Below are 17,905 nucleotides of genomic sequence, written 5' to 3'. Positions count from 1 at the left end.
TTTTTTCCCGAATAGAGTGAATATACTTCTAACTGCTATAGGGATTCCTTTTTTTGTATCGTTAAATTGATTTATAATCTAAATAATTATTATATATTGTACTACCTGTGTTCAGTCTTAGTTGATGAATTAAATAAAAGTCGTAAAAATCATAGAGATACTTGAAAATCAAATAGGAACTGGAAATAGGACAGTATCTAATCGATTCTCTATCGGTCCCATAAATTAGTAATTCAGTTGTTACTTGTCACGATTTCACACATTTAACTAGATTCCATTAAAGGTAGTAATTACAATTAACTTTAGTTCATCATGCACGTCGGCCCGGTAAATTTTGTCACACATTTTACTCCGTCGTGACGCTACGAACGGAGAATCTCACGTTACCTCGATTATTAAAATCGCGACAGTGTTCTCAGTTACATATTCGTGTATCTCTCAGAGAATGTTCATCAAGATTTACCAGCTATTTCATAGTACACACGAGGAATGTATAGATAATCAGATCTCAAGTCCAGTAACTGCCTTTTTCCTTTTTTTTTTTTTAAGTAGAAATTTCACGATACGCAATCGCGAGTACGTTATCGCCGCGTCCGAGGGGATTATTTTTTAATTTTGTAACTTATAAAATAATCTCCCGTCTCTCTCTCTCTCTCTCTCTCTCTCTCCTTCTCTCTCTTTCTCTCTCAAGTCGAGCGTACGTATCGTACGATTCATATCGCGCGTCACTATAAACGAAAGCAATTCCTTTGTTAAACTATTACTGAAGTACAGTTTTTAAAAAGCACCTGCTTAGAAAATTGCGCTCCAACGGTGAATCCTCTCGTTCTCCTTTTGAGCTTTGCGAGCGATATTAATTGTCAACGTTTTGTCATGGCAGTAGTAAATGGCAGCTTATTAAACGAGTCTTAACTCGTCCGAATATTAGAGAGATAACGAGACCGCCGGTTCACAAGCTGACGTTGAGATTCATAAAAAGTTAAACACTCTTGCGCGGCAGACACGTATGCACACCTGGACGAAAGTGATTCTCACGTGCGACAGTGAGTTCTCTTGTGGGGGAGGAAGAAAAAGAGAAACGCTTCCTAGAAGATCCGTTCAGTTGCTGCTCGCCGAAGTCATTGACGGTTTGCTATCTAACGTCTGCTCGAAAAGATAAAGTGCTCTATGAACAAATTCATATTGTTCAGCTGTTTGCACCATGCCTCCTCTGTCATATCTGGAAGATCAAGGGTACTCGTATACTTGTGGAAATCTCTATAGAGTGTACAAGTAGTCAGCGTTGCCATTCAGTCACCAGATAAAAAAATGAAATAATGACTGCTCCAGAAAAGATGGCAAAAGTGACTGTCAAGTATTAAAGTAGTGACTAAAAGTGACATTTTTTGTCAAATTCTAAGAGTAACTAAGCAAAAGTATTTAAACAAAAGAGTCACTTTCTTTTATCTTCTCAGGTTTATCTTTAGATAACTTAATATATAGCAAGTTATTTTGACAGTATGGTTTGAAAGTTGATAACAAGAACAGACCAAGAGCATGAACGATGCAAGTATGCTTTTGAAGCAGTTTTATTAAATGAAATAAATAGGTATATTTTATTAAATAAAAATAAACTTCAGTCTTTGAAAATTCACATGTCATCTTTTAGTTTCATACATAGAAAAAGAATTAATTTTAAATCAAGAATGGATATTCTCATATATAAGCAAGAATATCATGAACTTTTTAGAAGAATTTAATCTTGATTTGATTGAATTTATATTGATGCAAGTTATTAAGTTATTTAAGTTATTTAAACTCAATTCAAAACTAAAAACCTCCTAAGAAGATTATAATAAATATTCTTGCTTATATATGAGAATACCTATTCTTGATTTAAGGCTAATTTTTTATGTGTATCTGTAGAACGTATATGTTTTACAAATTTAACAGTAACTCAGAAAAACGATGAAAATATAGCGATTAATTTTGGACGATAGTAAATTTTTTAATGACTTATCAAGAAAAAGTTATTTAAGTGACTGGGTGGTAGCGCTGAGTAGAATAGAATGAAATAGGGCAGACTATATCAAAAGCCTCATCACCTCTTACCTCATTTGACATAGGATACCTAAAACGTTGACATTCCCATCTCTTACAAGTTGAGTCATTCCTGTCGCTAACGCTATGAAACAGCCGGTACGTCCGATGCCTGCGCTGCAGTGGACGACGATTGTCCCTGATAAAGAGTTTACTTCCGCCGCCATACCAACGAGCGCATCTGCAGCTTGGGGTACGGCATGGTCCGGCCATGAGTCATACCTATCGATCATTTCATTTCAGCATTGAAATAATAGAGCACGAAAATAGTAATCGATAAAAGCGGTGTACTGCGGAGACCTGGCAATCTATGGTTTTATCGCATAAATAACAAGTAGCTCCGTTACCAGTAATGCTGCAAATGTCGCCTTTCTCCTTCGTGCCTGATCTCCATGGTTCTGACAGTGTAACCGTCCCTCGTATCGATATAGTTGACTATGACGGTGAAGGGACCCGCGTGTATACGACCGTTCACGTCAAAGGGAAAATACGCGTCGCATTTGGCTTTAGACGCCTCGTGCAGTCTGGTAATCATGACGATCGCCGGGACTTTGTCAGCCCAAATCATTCTCCAGAAGTCTGTTATCGTGTGAGCTAATGGTCCCTGTGTCGCGATGTACTTGGCATCCTCGCCGTCGTATCCCTGCAATTGATTCATTCGTCTACTATTCGTCAAATTTTCCTCTTCGGTTTTTCATTTAATTCAAGACGGTTACACAACGAAACCCGCGCTTCGGCTCACATTGCGGCCATGTTTACCTTCTGTTATCCCGATTGAAAACCTTGAAGTCTTAATCAATTTTGTGTCTACTTTTAGTTCAATGAGACATTTGAATAACGACGGTGCCCCATTGCCTACGTACTCGAATGTAGTTGGCGTTTATATAACCGGCGAGAGGATCGTCTGAAGAGCTCGGCAAGACCACTCTCGATTGCGGATTCGGCAAGACGGAGCAGTATCGATTTTTCACCCCCGAGCCGCAAATGTCCACTTTTTCCGGCAGGTTCAACGGCACCTCCCAGAATTCTTTATGCAAGACCGTCGGATCGTTGACCACCCTCTTCAGCTGCGCCCTCGACAGTACGTTTCCCGCGCTCAATAAAAATTCCTCCGCCGTACACTCCCGCGTCGGAGTGACCATGTGGGGTGGGCTCTCGGGAGCTGGCGCCAGTCCTATAGTCAAACTTGTGCTCGAGCCCCGTCGTTCTATCAATTTCTTTGGTTTTATGCGGACTGGATCCGGTCTGCGTTCCGACGTCGCCACGGATATTACCTGTTCCAACGGGATAGTTGTATTTTCGTCGCGATTTCATAACGTTACCCGCGAATCATATCGGCGGATTTACCTCCGGTAAACATGAAGCTTGAGGGATCGGTTGTATCGGGTGCGCGGGTGCGGCCGGCTTCGCGGCCGCTTCGTGTACCCATTCGGCCTCTACGGGTCCTTTCGTGTCTTTGGTTAACTTGTCTGGCGGGCAACATGTGGCACGTTCTTCTACCAGACCTTGCCGATCGCCATCCTCGGTATCTTTTTCACGCGACATTTGTTTCCGCAGCCATAACAGGACCTTTGGAAAAATTCTCATTATACTGTACAGTCGTGCACTCGAGTGAAATGATCCACTTATACTGAAGCTAGTCAAATGTCAGATTAGTAAGACTGGAGCTTTCGAGTCATTTGTATTTGTTACGAAGAGGAGAATGGAAGTGCACCCGTAATTGCCTTTCAATCTCACAATCTCTCTACATATAATGTCTATAATTTTTTTATAATTTTTCCTCGTAGCGAGAAGATCGATTGCTCACCAGGAATGTAAAAAGAATAGTGCCAGCGATGGCACAGAGCGCTATAAAGAGTGGCAATTGCCAATCAACCCATGATAGAGTCGTCCTGGAATGTACTTCCTGATCTGTCTGAGTACTGAGTTGTGCCACTTGCAGATCCATTCCAGCATCATCTGTCATGGACTGCCGGATCCTGCGTGAAGAGTACATCGAGATGAGGAGGAGACTTTGTTATTCTGAATGATATCGGAATCTGATCGCTCTTGATATCACATCTTGAATGCACATGATACACGTAAGCTTTACCTGTGATGAGATCTCGCAGGCATTCCTTTTGTAGATGGCAATAAGGAGTTTGGTACCACTGTGTCCTTATGCCACTTCTGTTTGGATATCGAATACAATCTCTCCAAGGGATTTATATTATCGCCATTGTTGATGGTTGTATGGTAGTAATTCGCATCATCCACATATTGATAAGTTAAGGAAACGCTCGTACCATCTATAATTAAAATCGTAAAAAAGATTGCACGTTATGACACACTGGGAGAGGTGTTATCACAATATCAAAGCGTCACATTCATCAGTACTGCGCGAGATTCTGTAAGCGTACGTATAAAAAAAAAAAACTACGTGATCTCAGTCACGCAAGCCAAGCGGCAAGAATTCACTTAATCTCTGGTGCCTCTTATCGCCCATGGAAATTTGATTACAACCAACACGATGTGTGTATGGTGTGTGTGTGTGTGTGTTTGTTTCGCAGCTGACAATGCGTCGGCAACGCGGTCGACGTGAAACGTACAATGAAGGAAACGTCGCATTTTACCGTCGAGCCGTACGGGAAATAAACAACTCGTCAATTTTATGAACGAGACAGCAGAAGAAGGAAATCACGGAGTGGTGGGGCAGCAAGGAGGGACAAGGGGACGAGGAGGATACAGGCCGATGCAGCGGTTCACCAATGAGACACGAGACAGATGCGGATGAATAGAATCGTCGATTGTAAGAGTGCTGAGCCGCGCAGTACGTATACACGCACCCACACACACATGGCCAAAAGAGAGAGAAAGAGAGAGAGAGAGCTCGGCACGCGCGTCGTCGTTGTCACGCTCTATCCCGAAGTCGTGGTAGCGTCGCGAATAAACCACATCCTGTTATTCGAACTGCGATGCTGCAACAGCGGTGAGTGGCGCGACGGACGATGCTCCTCGCACGATATTCGTGATCGACGTAGGTAGGAGGAGGTTATTCGCTCGCGTGTTTGATCGATACCTTTCGCCAACAGCACGTACGCCAATATCGCGAGCACGGTGTGATTGACAGTGGCGTGCGGCCCGCGAGCTCGGTGATTCGAAAATAGCGGTTGCGTGTACGCTGGCACCGCCATATTGGTGGAGTAGAGACGCTACACACTCGTTCGCCGTCGTCGTCGTGCCCGCGCAAACTCCTTGTTGGCAACACACTCTCCTCGGCTGGCTCTCGCTTTCTCTCTCTCTCACCCTCCGTCTCTCGAAGAGGTGCTTCGCTCCTCCGCGTTGCGCGCCTTGACCTGACGCTTCGCTTCTATTCGTAGTGCACGACCGGCTCGACCTCGCGCTCACGGTAGTAGTACGCGGGAGTAAGCGGCGACCAATCGGGAGTACGGTGGAGCTCGCCGGCACGTCACCGCCGGCCAATCGCCGCGCGAATGCGAACGCCCGTATCGTGCGCTCGGCGGGAGGGAGTCGGCGTGAATGAAAGCGAAGCACGTGCGATTAATGACAGTAATGCACATTCGGAATCGAGTTTTACGTTTCGCGTCTCCGCGAGGGGCGCGCGGGCGGGTCGCGAGACCGCTCTTGTTCTCGCGACAAACGCAAGCACGAATAATGCGTCTATTGTCGATGCATGACCTCACGAGAGAGAGAGAGAGAGAGAGAGCGTGTGTGTGTACGTGCGTGTGTGCTATGATTAATGGATCGTCATCTCACTGTCGTGTCTGACGAATCGAGCCAACGCTGCTCACGATCGCTACGCCCGATCTTACGCCTCGCAAACTTTCTCGCGAACCGCTGGCTCGCGTCGATGGGTATTACCGTGTGAAATAGCGTCTTCGCACCGGTTCATGGTCGTGCGCACTCGATTCGAGAAATTTTCGATACTATCCGGTGGTCCGAAACTCGCCAGCTCCTCATCGAATTCGTAGTCCCGTTGCTTTCGATTATCCTCCCTCCCCCTGCCGATTAATGAGCGAATGGGAGATTAAGATTCGAGGCCGAGATGAGGATCGACGGTATTTTTGTCATCGGTCGTCTGGTCGTATGCACGGCCCCGACATCCACGAATATCTCTCTAGCGGCGTATCTTACGTACATCCTCGAGAATATACCGGTGATTCATGAGACCGGATGTCCGTGTTCGCCGCTCTTGTTTATTGGAACGTACACATTCGTGCCGCCAAGTCGAGTAATATTGTTTTATCTTCGCGTCCTTCCTTTCGGTGCGACTCGGCGGTGCCTTCGTGATGAAATTACGAACGCCGCGTCGTTACGGACTTGCACAATCCTCGATTCAACGTTCCCCCGGCGATTCGATTTGTTTTTCCCCTTTTTCTCAGCAACGAACTCGTCTTGCACATTATTTACCGATGACTACAGCACGACAATGGCAAACGGCGATCATTGTTGCAGCGGCTAAAAAATCAATAAGCAGCCAGCCGGAACTTGAATGTTCGACTCTCCAAGTGCCGCGTTTTTAACATTAACGCGAATAAATCGCCACGTCGCGTACGTCTTTCGATTGAACGGAACGCGTGTTCAAATATGTCCACCTGCTCGGCGAAACACTCTGGATTAATCTCGGAAATAAGGGAGATCTAAGAGAATCAATTAAACAGCCGATCACTTCGCGTATCTACGATTCGTTGCGCGAGAAAGGAAGAATAAATTCGAGCACGAAAGCGAGCGATATTCGGCTACGCGTCGGGAAACGACGAAAAACCCGTACGAATGTTAGAGCCTCCGCTCCGCCGACTGACTTGATTCCCATTCATCCTTCCACAGGAAGCTCGTGAGCTTTCGTGGGGCGCACGCATCCAGGAATACACGCACTTGCGTAAAATTGCCCGACGACGATTGGCCAAGGGAAGGAGAGACTCAAACGACCACGGAGGATAAGAACTTGGAAAATTGTCTCGTCATACTAATGACGGGGACTCGACGAATGTAATCGAGAAAAATGTAGATCGTTAGACACATAATCAGATTGAATTGCAAAAAGCGCCTTCGTTCCGGCAACGTACACTTAGTGTGTGTTCAATGGTCAAAAAGATGCACGCCTCGTTCTTTTTGAATTAAATTTACGCGGGAGCGAGAAATAACGAGGATGCGCTTTTATGGGAAAATGTACCGTTTTAACGCGTGTCGATGTATTAATACTTCGGATAAAATTGCGGCACTTTTTCTGGTTTTGTGTAAAATTATCTAAAAGAAGGGAGACACGGCGCGGGCGTGTGTGCGTCTCGTCTTATCCGCCGCACGCGTACACGTTAATTACATGCAATCATGTACTCGATGAAGGCGAAGCCGTCCGGTTCAGAGTTCAAAGTCTCGTTGTACCGTCGACTCGCGAGGAATACGCCGAGTTATTTGCATCTAGGATCGCAATTGAGTTTGTGCAATTTGCATTGTCGTTGAAAATATCCCGGGAGGATATCGAGTCCAAGAACGTTATTAGTGATTTATAAATGTATGAAATCGCCGGTACGAGAATGCGCTTCGTGTTCGACGTGGTAACACGATTAACACGGCTCCCATCTATCTTCCATCGGAGACGTGAAAATACACTGTTGCTCTGATCGGACGTACGGATGCGTACATGCGTTATTCGACTGCTCGAAAGAAAGTTCCTGAGGAAGAGGAGGAGTCGCACTCGGTTTCGCACGAGATCCTCGGCCGGAATTCGGCGCGATGAATGAAGACGTCGGCTAAATGTTAGCGAAAATGCTTTCGGACGATGCGACGGTCGGAAGCTACTCGTGCTCGATCGTGACCGATCTTCGTGAAGCGCTAGTGGGATATGTTCGCCACAATGATTGTATACCTTGCGAAGAGACGAGGACGTGAAGAAGCGGACGAGCCTTTCCCTTCTCTCGAACCTTGTCACGTGTTAAGACGTCGTTGGGATCGTCCGCATCACCCTGTGCACATCAGTGTCGAAGACGACGGCGGCAACGTTCTGCAGGTAACTCGCGCGATGTCGGGCACTCGCATCGGACGCATCTGAATGGCGTCTGAACGGATTGCAAAATGACGGCCAACTGCATTCACCTCTTTCGCTGGCCGCGAAGGGGTGGCGAGGTGGAGTGTGCAGACGCGCGCATTCGTGACACGGATACGCGGATCCGACCCACCCTCCCTCTGGCGCGGTACGTGGCCTCGCTTTACCGACCCTTGTACGCGGCATCCTAGGGCGATACCGCCGATGGTGGATGACATTGTCGACGAGAAGAGAATCAACGTTCTACCTCTTTCTCTCCCTCCCTCCCTCGTCGCTCATACGAGTTCCCGACTGACACGGCGACAACCGTGCGATGATCTACGCGAATAATTATACAGTAAATACTTTTTATACGGTTGGACATTGTTTATTATACACATGTCAATCAGGCCCACGTGTATAAATTTCTTCGTCACAAGGGGAAATAACGCGCAACATCGCTTGTTATTCGCCCTTTTTACACTCTTTCACGCTCGACATAAACGCCTCTATTTGATACGAACGAAAGAAACGATGCTCATTCTGTTCTCCGTCGCTGCTCACGTATATTGCTTCTTCGTGGTGCGTTTTAGTTCGTTGTCTTTGTTTTTCCATAAACTCTCTTCGAGCACCGACCGTGAGAGAAGAGATTAAATAGGAAAAAAGAGCGGTAGACGGCAGGGTAGCGGAGAGTTAGCTAAGAGATAGCAGAGAGGAGGCTACGTTGAATGAGAACTTGGAACATGGGTCGTCGAGAGGGTGCAGGGAGGGAAATAAACCGGCCTTCGCTGGGAAGGGTGAAGAAAGGGGATAGAATGTAGGCTAGTCTCGTCGGCGAACAGCGTCCCCAATCGATACGCACGCAGCAAACTTCCACTCTCTCTTTCTCACCCTCTCTACTTCTCTGTCGATCTCTCATTTTATAATACGATTAACTAAAAAATTAAAAGAGAAGAAGAGCAATTATGCTAGGAAAGTTATCGTGAGGAAAACCGAACGTGTCGGAGCGTTCACGATGTATTCGCGTGCGCTACATTTTCGCGGTACACGCACGAAATGAATGAAAATATTATTAAAAGGGCCCGATGAAGTGGTTTGCGACTCGAAGTGGAAGAGCGATGTAGTTCCACAGGAGCCTGATTGAATAAGTGTTTCACGAAAATTCATTCATGGAGGGTCAATTTTCGGCGCGCCATAGGAGAGGAAGAGAGAGAGGAAGAGAGAGCGATTGCCACCGTTAACAGAGTTTTCGGGCTATTTCTGGATATCGCCTCGCAGCATTTTAACAGAGCCGAGTTTCAGACACGATGCTCCACGTGTACACGAGCACGTGTCATTATCGACATTATGTTGCTCGCGTGCGCGGCGCGCAGCGTAGACGACAAAATATATACGCGGAGGATTTCACAGTTGATCTCCACAGGCCGCGATAAAAATGCCTAGATATCGATTAACAGCTGCATCATCGGCCGCGTGACAGTTTATACTTTTCGTTTTCTTGATATTTCCGCTTGATGTGCGCGGCGATTAACTCGCAAGACGCACGATCAACGTTCGCACGTATGTCAATACGAACGTGGCGATTTATCTAATCAAATCCGGCGGCTGCATGAGACGGAGGTTTTTCACTAATAGTTTAATCAACCGAGCGACACGTCACATCCTCTTCCGGCCAGATACAAGACGGATACGAGCTCTCTTGGCGGCCTTGGCAGAGCAGTGTCTCATCGGAGATTTACACCTCGCGAAGGTCACATCGTGACACGCTGCATCTGTAATGTCGCCAAATCCGACATTAATTTCGAATCTCTGGATTTCTTCTTTCGTTAAATTACACATGCGAAATCGACGTGTGTGATATCGCGCGCAAAAGCGCGTTAGAAACGCCTTGATTTTTTCAAGACGCCACCGTATAGATACCGTTTAGTCTATTTCGCCGGAGAACAGACGGCTTTTCCGCAGTTCGGTGGCGGTGTGCTGAGAGAGCCCGACGGCTACGTCACATCCGGTTTCCGGTAGTCGGGCCGCAGAAAACAGAACGTTCCTCGTATATAACGTCTCGTTCGATGTGTGTGTCTGTGTCGCGCTTAAGCATGGAATAATCGATGATTAACCGGAAAAAACTTTGAAACATACGTAACTGCGAAATAAGCAGGAAGGAGATCGCCTACGGAGCGCATTGATTCACGCATCCGCGTCCGCATTTTAAAACACGTCGGCGAGCCGACGTACTTGGGTCTTTTTTTATCCGGCTGATGTATGGACGACATTCGGGTGTGATCACTGTTAGATTCTCGGTTTGTACGAATGGACGATCGTTGTTTCAAGCTGGATCTAACAATAAATGTAGCATACATGTAGCGACCTTTTGCTCTAAGCTTTAAATTGTAACGTAATTTTTAGCGAAAAACGTTTCCAGTGCGCTAACGAATGTCGCAATTCCTACACTGAGAAAAATTGCTACATTCAAGTAAATATTTGCTAAGGAGTATTGGAATAATTTATTTTATTTGGATTGAGTAAATATTACTTGAATGTAACACTTTTTTCTCTCAGTGTGCTACATTCAAATAATACTTACTTAATCCAAATAAGATAAATTACTCAAATACTTTTTAGCAAATATTTACATGAACGCAGCAATTTTCCTATTCAATGTTAGATTTAAGCGTTATCGCGACTTGACAGCGTGGGGGACGCGTTTTTCAGAAATTGTGTTACATTTTATAGCTTAAGGTGGTAGAAGACTAAAAGTTTGCAGCACCTTCCAGTAAACGCCAATCAACAATAACATTATATACGAATGTTACAATTTCTCACTCGACAAGTATAATACAACATTATTGTAATGTTTTATCACTTGTTGTTTGGAGTTGAGCTATTGTCGATCCGGACTTACAGATCCTGTTCTCGACGCTAATTCGATTCTTCCCGAGAGAACTCTCGAGAAGTATCCGAGTGATCTTTACGATTACTCCGGTATGGCGGCGAGAGAAACGGCCGAACGAATGGAGCAAGCATGTCTTTCGCTGAATAAAGAGAAACGGCGAAGCTGCGCATACGCAATGCGAATACCCGTGCAACCTTCAATGGACTGCCTACCCATTCGCATCCGCTCGCGGGGATAGAGCTCTTTCATTGAGCGAGCGGCTCGGTCGCTTCCGCTTTCCGTTCATACGTCTGTCTCCTCCTCCCCCCGTTTTCTTTTTTCTCTCTCTCCCTCTCTCTCTCTCTGTCCTTCCCTTTTCGCCTTGGCGTTTTTTTTTTTTTTTACCTCTTCCCCTTCTCGATCCCACCCGCCGTGCCCGCGTTCACTATTCGGCACAGGCCGGCGCCTGTTGTTCATAGGTCAAAGGGCGCCAAGAATTCGACGTTGTTCCGCTTGGTAAATTGTTGTTAACACGGCCACCCGCGGAAGATATTGATCGAGTCGCGGTTTTTCAATGAACTGTACTGCCGTGTCGCGGTGGCAATAACAAGGGACAAGGCGATACGACCCTGGCTCATCCACGACGACCTACTTTGAGCGCTATGACGTCGAACGGTCCATTCACCTTGCAGCTCGTTCAGAAACCAAACCACGTGCCGTCATTGGCTACTTATTATGAATACGCGCAAGACAGACATAGATAGACATTTTTGCGCAGGGAGATACTCGATCTGTCTCAAGTAGATCGTTCTCTCAATCCTCTATCTTTCTCTCTTGCTCGTTCACTCGGTGTTCGGGAAATTGCGGACAAGAATAAAACGCAAATGTTTATGTGCTTTGCTCACTTCATCACATTATTCTGCTCGTCTCGTTACGCTTAAATGTCAATTCGTGGGTCGTTGGAGCTTTCGAGAGAGAGAGAGAGAGCCTGTTTCTCTCTCGGGCCGTTAGAGAAACGCGACGGAGTGATGAATCGGATTTTTGCCCCTCGAACGACTTCCGTTCAGGGCGGAAGGGCATACGAGGGAAGCGAAATTCTAGGACGTCCTGTGCGAGCGCACCGATGTTTTAAGCGATACATTTCCCGGAGCGACCTAATTCGGAAGCGATGACGTCGGTGGGATCACGCGTTCGACCGTTCCCTCAGACATATCGTATCGATTCTAAACTAGGTTATCAGGATTCATAGCCATCCTTCGAGGTTGCTGAGCGCCGACCATGGACGTTTTGTTTGTTGAGAGAGATAGATAGATAAATAGATATGTTTATTGTCGCTGTAAGATTAAGCCTTCTAAGAGCGTTACAGAGAAAACATTGAGTAATTACTCAGTACAGTTCTTTAATTTAATTTGTAATTAAAAGAGGACTAACTCGAACGTTAAAGTGCAAGGGGTCGCAAAAATTTACTAAGTGTACCTGGTTATTTAGTTAAATTCGCGCAGTCTTGCGTTTCACCAGCACAGATATGAATGAAGTTTGCGTTTAAAAATATTCAAAGTTCTACTTATTCGGATCTTACGAAGGAGTGAGTTCCAAAAAGTTCCAGGGATATGTATACGTTTATTGTCACCCTATGGCTTAGTCCTCTGAGAAGGACTTGCACTGAAAGCTTAGATATTACGAAGTTTGTGCTAGAGTTAAGTTGATTTAGACGCACGATGGAAATCAAGTGTCAGGTGACAGTTATCTTGCATTTCTCCGACCCAAGTATAAATATAATTCATGCTTGAAAGTGCTCATAGAACGTTGCTCGCAGCTTTTGCGGAGGTGAGTTCCGAAAAGAAATAGCGGTGTTTTGGAAAGATCTATGAGAAAGAGAGGCGCGAATGCAATCGCATGATTTTCGACGTGCTCGACTCGGTTCGTTTTCAGTTCGCGGTGGCGTTTACGCATGACGCACGGAGCGTGGCCCCGCTTTCTAGAGTCCGGGGATCTTTCTCCCGAAAGATCAGGATAGAGGGGTAGCTCTGTCCCAGTAACCCAGTTTATCCCCGGGGGTTGAATGAACGGCAGTGAACGCGCGATGACGTCATTCGCGACCTCATTTCCGGTTTCCCAGTGCAACCAGTTATCCAGCTCCGTCCCGTTGACCCGAAATTTCTCATGAATCGAAGGACGCTCGTTCATAGCCGAGTCGATCCGCCGTGCATGAATGAATTTTCCGCTTCTGCATCGCCGTTACGTTTCCCCGACGGAAGAACGCGAGCTTATGCCCGAGGCTGCGATTAGTCGGCATCCGTTTGCCCGTGCACGTCTCAGACGAGACGTCTTAGACGTCGAGAAAGTCCACGAACTTTCCCCGTGAAACGGAACATTTTTATTACAGTTCATTTCTATGCGCAATTAAAGTCGAAGAGAACGCGTTATTTGGTCGACGTTTGCCTGATCTCGGTCCAACTTGAGGACCGACTCGGAAACTCGGAAGCAACGGAATTCGAGTGGGGAACCGTTCAATCGAAATCACGCTCGAGAATCGATGGGAACGTGTAAGATTGACGTTTTGTGATTCTCGACTGTGATTGGACTCATTCGGCGATTCGTTCGGTGCTTTCACTGCGTACATTTTTGTACAACAATTATTACATATAGTTTAGCTTCGTTGGCACGCTTATTTTTTACTGATTAATTTATAGTAGCACAGGCCTGTGAGAACAAGTGACATTTTTGATACACTTTTAATATCTATCAATCTATATCTATAAATAAATTTTTATACATATAAATGTGACTATCCATATACAGTGTACCAGATATTATAGTTTTCGATTGCGGAAGGTAAATTTGAAAAATGTGTGCCATTATTATTTTTAAACTAGATAATTTAAGAGATAACGTATTGATTCTACACAGGAATAAGTAAACATTTTTGCATATTTTAAAAAAGAGAATTCCATATTTATATGCGCAATAATTCAAGATTTAACAACTATAAGATTTTAATTTTTAGCTTAGGTCAACTTGACTCGTGAACGCTAAGCTAAGGTTAACATTATAACTACATTTACTCGCCCATATTGCGCGAAAATGAGGGTGGAGCATAGCTTTTGTATCGAATCTGTTGAAACAAAAGACATTCTACAAAAGACTTTGATAAATCACGAACAGTTAACTATCTTATACAGCGTTTTTCACATCAGAAAAAAACTCGAGAAAGAAATTGTGATAACGGTAGTTCGGAGCGAAAACGTGTCTCGAGGAAAAACTGAAAGGAAGAGAACCCACGTATTTCAACGCCAATAATTTCCCCGCGCTTATGGAAAATTCCGAACCGACTTGACTATCATTATCGAAAGGATACGAGCTCACGAGCTGATAACGAACTTGACAAGCGCCGATAACGTAGAAGTGATCCTTAAAATGTTATGTTACATAAACACTGACATAATCACGCTATTCTTTCTGTATTTCTTGTACATATAGATCTTATATAAATATGACGAATACGTTGCTCTGTTTTATTATATCTAACAGAAAATCTAACAAATGTATGTTAAATTTTTTCCTGTAAACTTTTCGTATCTTTTTAAGGCTGTAAATTGAATTAAAAAAGTACCGAAGTATTCTTTAAAATTTTCCCGATTGAAGCATCGCTACATTCGGTACGTACAAGCCGAAGGATTTCTGTATCAGGTGAATATTTACGCTGACTGACAATTAGAGTATACTGACGTCAGTTTTAACATTTTTAGTGGTTTTTGTCACATATCGAGCAATGCTCCAATTTATCTTCACGTGTACTCTTCCGCGCGTACCGTGTGAAAGTATTTATGATTTTGTGCAGCCAACACGACATAAACTTTGCAGAAAGAAATCAGTATTTTACCAGCCAAGTTTTCAAATATAGCATTTTCTTTAGAAAGCGCTACTGTTTACAAGGCTGTTTAAAAGCTTCGCTTTTGTTTTCTGGTAACTATAATTTTATTTTTATTTTAACAGCTTAGTCTCGGCATGCGATAGGCCAGGCAATGAGATTCGCAGTATTAACATGCGTGAATTTTGAATTTTGCCTCTATCGCTTAATCCGCGCGCCTGTTTTGCCCTGATTCGCTGCTGAGTCGTTGCTATTATATTACTGTTTATTGTTATTCGGCGCATGTTTACCGTCTTATTTATTTTCTTTCTTTTCATAATTGATCGAATCTTAGCCGTTAGCCGAATATTGAAGGAAACAAAGAATTAGTTTATCATTAGTTTATATCACACGTACATTATAACGCTTAAGCTGTCGTTTGCACACTCGTTTTTCAAGCTTTAATCTGCACGTAACTATGGTGACCTTTTACGCGTGACATCGGAATAACATAATCATTGCGTCTATATAACATCGAATGTTGTGAACGTTTTCTAAGATAAGATAACACGAGAGCCGTGAACTCGTAAAAAGTGAATATAAAAAAAATGAAAGAGGATGATTAGATCTCTCAGTATCCTCCATCGAGGCGTCTCGAGCGGATCGTACACGGGTAGCGACAATGGAATATCTGAGTTTCGATTCGTCCAGTAAATCGCTCACTCTTAAGAAATGCGATATTGCTAAACCGGCGCCTAATGAGGTCCGAATTAAAGTCTCGTATTCCGGAGTCTGCGGCACGGATCTTCATATTCTAGAAGTATGTTGTTACATTGTGGGCTTGCGTAATTTGAAAGAATCCCGTTAGAACAGTTGTCTCATACAGCGTTATTCTTTATACAGGCATAGAAGACTCACTTTCCCTCACTTTCCCTCACTTATTTAGAAACATCTCACTTTTTCTTACTTTTAAGAAGAAAAGTCACTTTTTTCTTATTCGAATGGAGCCTTTAAAAAAAATCACAAAATACCATGTTCGATAAATAGCTTGTTTCAAGGCAAAATAAAAAATTTAAGATAGAAAGTAGCAACATGCGACTCCGGCAACATAATGTTCATAAAGTGAAAAACTGAGACTTTATTTTCAAATTATTTTTAACTGCTAAACCGCTCCCATGCCTGTTTATATAATTGCATCGCACTTTTACGAGTTACGTCATTTACAGTGAGATATAAAGTTTATAATATTTTCTATTACTATCTGTGAAGATAAATACACACGGCAAAACGCAGAATATTTTTTTTAACTGGTTTTTTGAGCCGATGAGTCGTTACATTTTTTGAAATATTCCACGCTGCGGAGGAAAGACGTGACATGCGATAATTGTTTGTTTTATCATAGTCGATAATGGCGCTTTTATCTGAAATGACACGACCCGCGATAAAATAGTATGCATCCTCTTAACCGTCGATCGTCTCGTTTATCATAGCGTCGTTGCTGCGCATCAACTCCAACGTGCACAACGGACGGATGTTATTTTTGATAGTAATATGTTCCTCAGGGATCCTTTCCTTGTAAAAAGGACGGACCTGTGACCCTCGGCCACGAGTTCGTGGGCACGGTCGATGAGCTTGGGTCGAAGGTAACAATCTTCAAGGTCGGCCAACGCGTCGCCGTCGATCCCAACAGCGGTTGCGACAAGTGCGATCACTGTCACAATGCGAATTACCACTACTGCGAGCTCGGCGGCATAAACAACACCTTAGGGATTTTCCGAAACGGCGGATGGGCCACGCACGCGCTCGTCCCAGAGACGCAGGTACGCGATATCGCTACGTGGTGCGACGCACCACGCTGTGCCTGCACTCGTCGTCCCCGCTGCACTCGCTGTACGTATTTGTACATTCGTAGGTGTATCCGATCCCGGACGGAATGGAAATGCACCAGGCGGTGCTGAGCGAGCCGTTATCGTGTCTGGCTCACGGTTGGGACAAACTTAATCCCGTGAATGTTGGAAGCAAGGTCCTCCTAATAGGTGCCGGCATCATAGGCTTACTGTGGGCTTGTTTGCTCCATCTGCATGGCCTCCGCAAGACCGTCACTATCTCCGAACCGCAGGAGAAACGCCGACGGATCGCCGATAATCTCGGTAACTCGAGAGAGATCCTTCTCCGGATCTCACTTGAGACATTTTTAAAAATCATCATCATCATCATTACGCTTTGTACTATTTCGGGATACAGGATACTACTTTTGAGAGCGAACTAACGGAAACATTTTTTGCACTCGTAGGCTTGAATTACGAAGTTAAAAGTCAGAGCGAGTTGAAAGGGTATTTTGATGTGGCTGTGGATTGTAGCGGTTCCGGCCCGGCCATGGAGGCAGCTGTGCCTTTATTGGGTCCCGGCGGTCGTTTATGCGTATTCGGCGTCGCTCATCCGCAAGCGAAGCTGACGATCGAACCGTTTCAGGTAAACTCGGACGACATCGCACCGCTGAACAGATGTCTCGCTTCTAATCCGCTTACTGAAGAGACTTTACTTTGCTGGCAGGTTTACAAGAAGGAACTGCAGATTTTAGGAGTAAATATAAACCCCTACAGCTTCAGCAAAGGCTTAGCTTTGTTGCAAGCGATGTCGGAGAAATATATCGATTACAATAAATTAGGGATCAAGGTGTTCTCTCTGTCTCAATACGAAGACGCTCTGTACGCGCTGAGGAAGGGAGAAATAAGCAAGGCTGTCTTCAAGTTGTGAAATGATACTTCTGCTTGTAACTCGATCTCTAAAGGATAAGAAATACTTTTGTTTTAATAAAGTTTTATTGCTCCTTTGCTTCATACATACGAGAGATAAGAATAATCTCACATTTTTATGTCTTAAAATATGACATTGTATAAAGAAGAGTAGTTATAATATACGTATATATATATATATATATATAAAACTTTCGCGGACATATTACGCGGATCATAATATACCTAGCGACACGTAATTGTCGCGAGGTGTGTAAATATTAAAAGTTACTACGGATATTGCGAGCATATAGTAGCTTTTCAAGAAAGACAATGCATATATACGAGTC

The 17,905-nt window shown here is 44.4% G+C and overlaps 2 protein-coding genes across 6 annotated transcripts; one reads left to right on the top strand and one right to left on the bottom strand.

The window, feature by feature from the left end:
* Nucleotides 1-524: 524 nt before the first annotated feature.
* LOC106745219 (tyrosine-protein phosphatase non-receptor type 5-like) lies at nt 525-6,883 on the bottom strand. Of its 4 annotated transcripts, XM_014620599.1 has the most exons (9): nt 6,218-6,883; nt 5,941-6,080; nt 4,172-4,367; nt 3,887-4,058; nt 3,427-3,648; nt 2,943-3,353; nt 2,427-2,722; nt 2,092-2,301; nt 525-1,219 (listed from the first exon to the last, which is right to left on the bottom strand). In XM_014620599.1, coding segments are annotated over exons 1-9 (1,770 nt in total). In that variant the 5' UTR covers nt 6,220-6,883; the 3' UTR covers nt 525-1,098. The 4 variants fall into 4 exon arrangements, with proteins under 4 accessions (XP_014476085.1, XP_014476086.1, XP_014476087.1 ...); XM_014620600.1 differs by lacking the exons at nt 5,941-6,080; nt 6,218-6,883 and adding an exon at nt 5,138-5,542; XM_014620601.1 differs by lacking the exons at nt 5,941-6,080; nt 6,218-6,883 and adding an exon at nt 4,537-4,897.
* On the top strand, nt 4,969-17,664 carry LOC106745221 (sorbitol dehydrogenase-like). Of its 2 annotated transcripts, XM_014620605.1 has the most exons (6): nt 4,969-5,047; nt 6,907-8,086; nt 16,383-16,640; nt 16,733-16,970; nt 17,114-17,292; nt 17,374-17,664. In XM_014620605.1, the coding sequence occupies exons 2-6, from the start codon at nt 7,922-7,924 to the stop codon at nt 17,575-17,577; spliced, it is 1,044 nt and encodes a 347-aa protein (XP_014476091.1). In that variant the 5' UTR covers nt 4,969-5,047; nt 6,907-7,921; the 3' UTR covers nt 17,578-17,664. The 2 variants fall into 2 exon arrangements, with proteins under 2 accessions (XP_014476091.1, XP_014476092.1); XM_014620606.1 differs by lacking the exons at nt 4,969-5,047; nt 6,907-8,086 and adding an exon at nt 14,651-15,640.
* Nucleotides 17,665-17,905: the final 241 nt, after the last annotated feature.

This window comes from Dinoponera quadriceps, unplaced genomic scaffold (assembly GCF_001313825.1).
Source record: "Dinoponera quadriceps isolate SergipeBrazil2010 unplaced genomic scaffold, ASM131382v1 scaffold1270, whole genome shotgun sequence".
Lineage (NCBI taxonomy): Eukaryota > Metazoa > Arthropoda > Insecta > Hymenoptera > Formicidae > Dinoponera > Dinoponera quadriceps.
Note: the sequence above shows the minus strand (reverse complement) of the source record. Positions and strands in the feature narration are given on the sequence as shown.

What these genes read in the sequence shown, in the direction of transcription:
- LOC106745219 (XM_014620599.1), bottom strand. An exon ending in CTATTCTTTTTACATTCCTG is followed by an intron (nt 3,649 to 3,886) that starts GTGAGCAATCGA and finishes ATTTTTCCAAAG; the next exon opens with GTCCTGTTATGGCTGCGGAA. An exon ending in CGACATTTGCAGCATTACTG is followed by an intron (nt 2,302 to 2,426) that starts GTAACGGAGCTA and finishes AATGATCGATAG; the next exon opens with GTATGACTCATGGCCGGACC.
- LOC106745221 (XM_014620605.1), top strand. Translation starts at nt 7,922, where the DNA reads ATGTTCGCCACAATGATTGTATACCTTGCGAAGAGACGAGGACGTGAA. An exon ending in ACGGATCGCCGATAATCTCG is followed by an intron (nt 16,971 to 17,113) that starts GTAACTCGAGAG and finishes TTGCACTCGTAG; the next exon opens with GCTTGAATTACGAAGTTAAA. An exon ending in TGACGATCGAACCGTTTCAG is followed by an intron (nt 17,293 to 17,373) that starts GTAAACTCGGAC and finishes CTTTGCTGGCAG; the next exon opens with GTTTACAAGAAGGAACTGCA.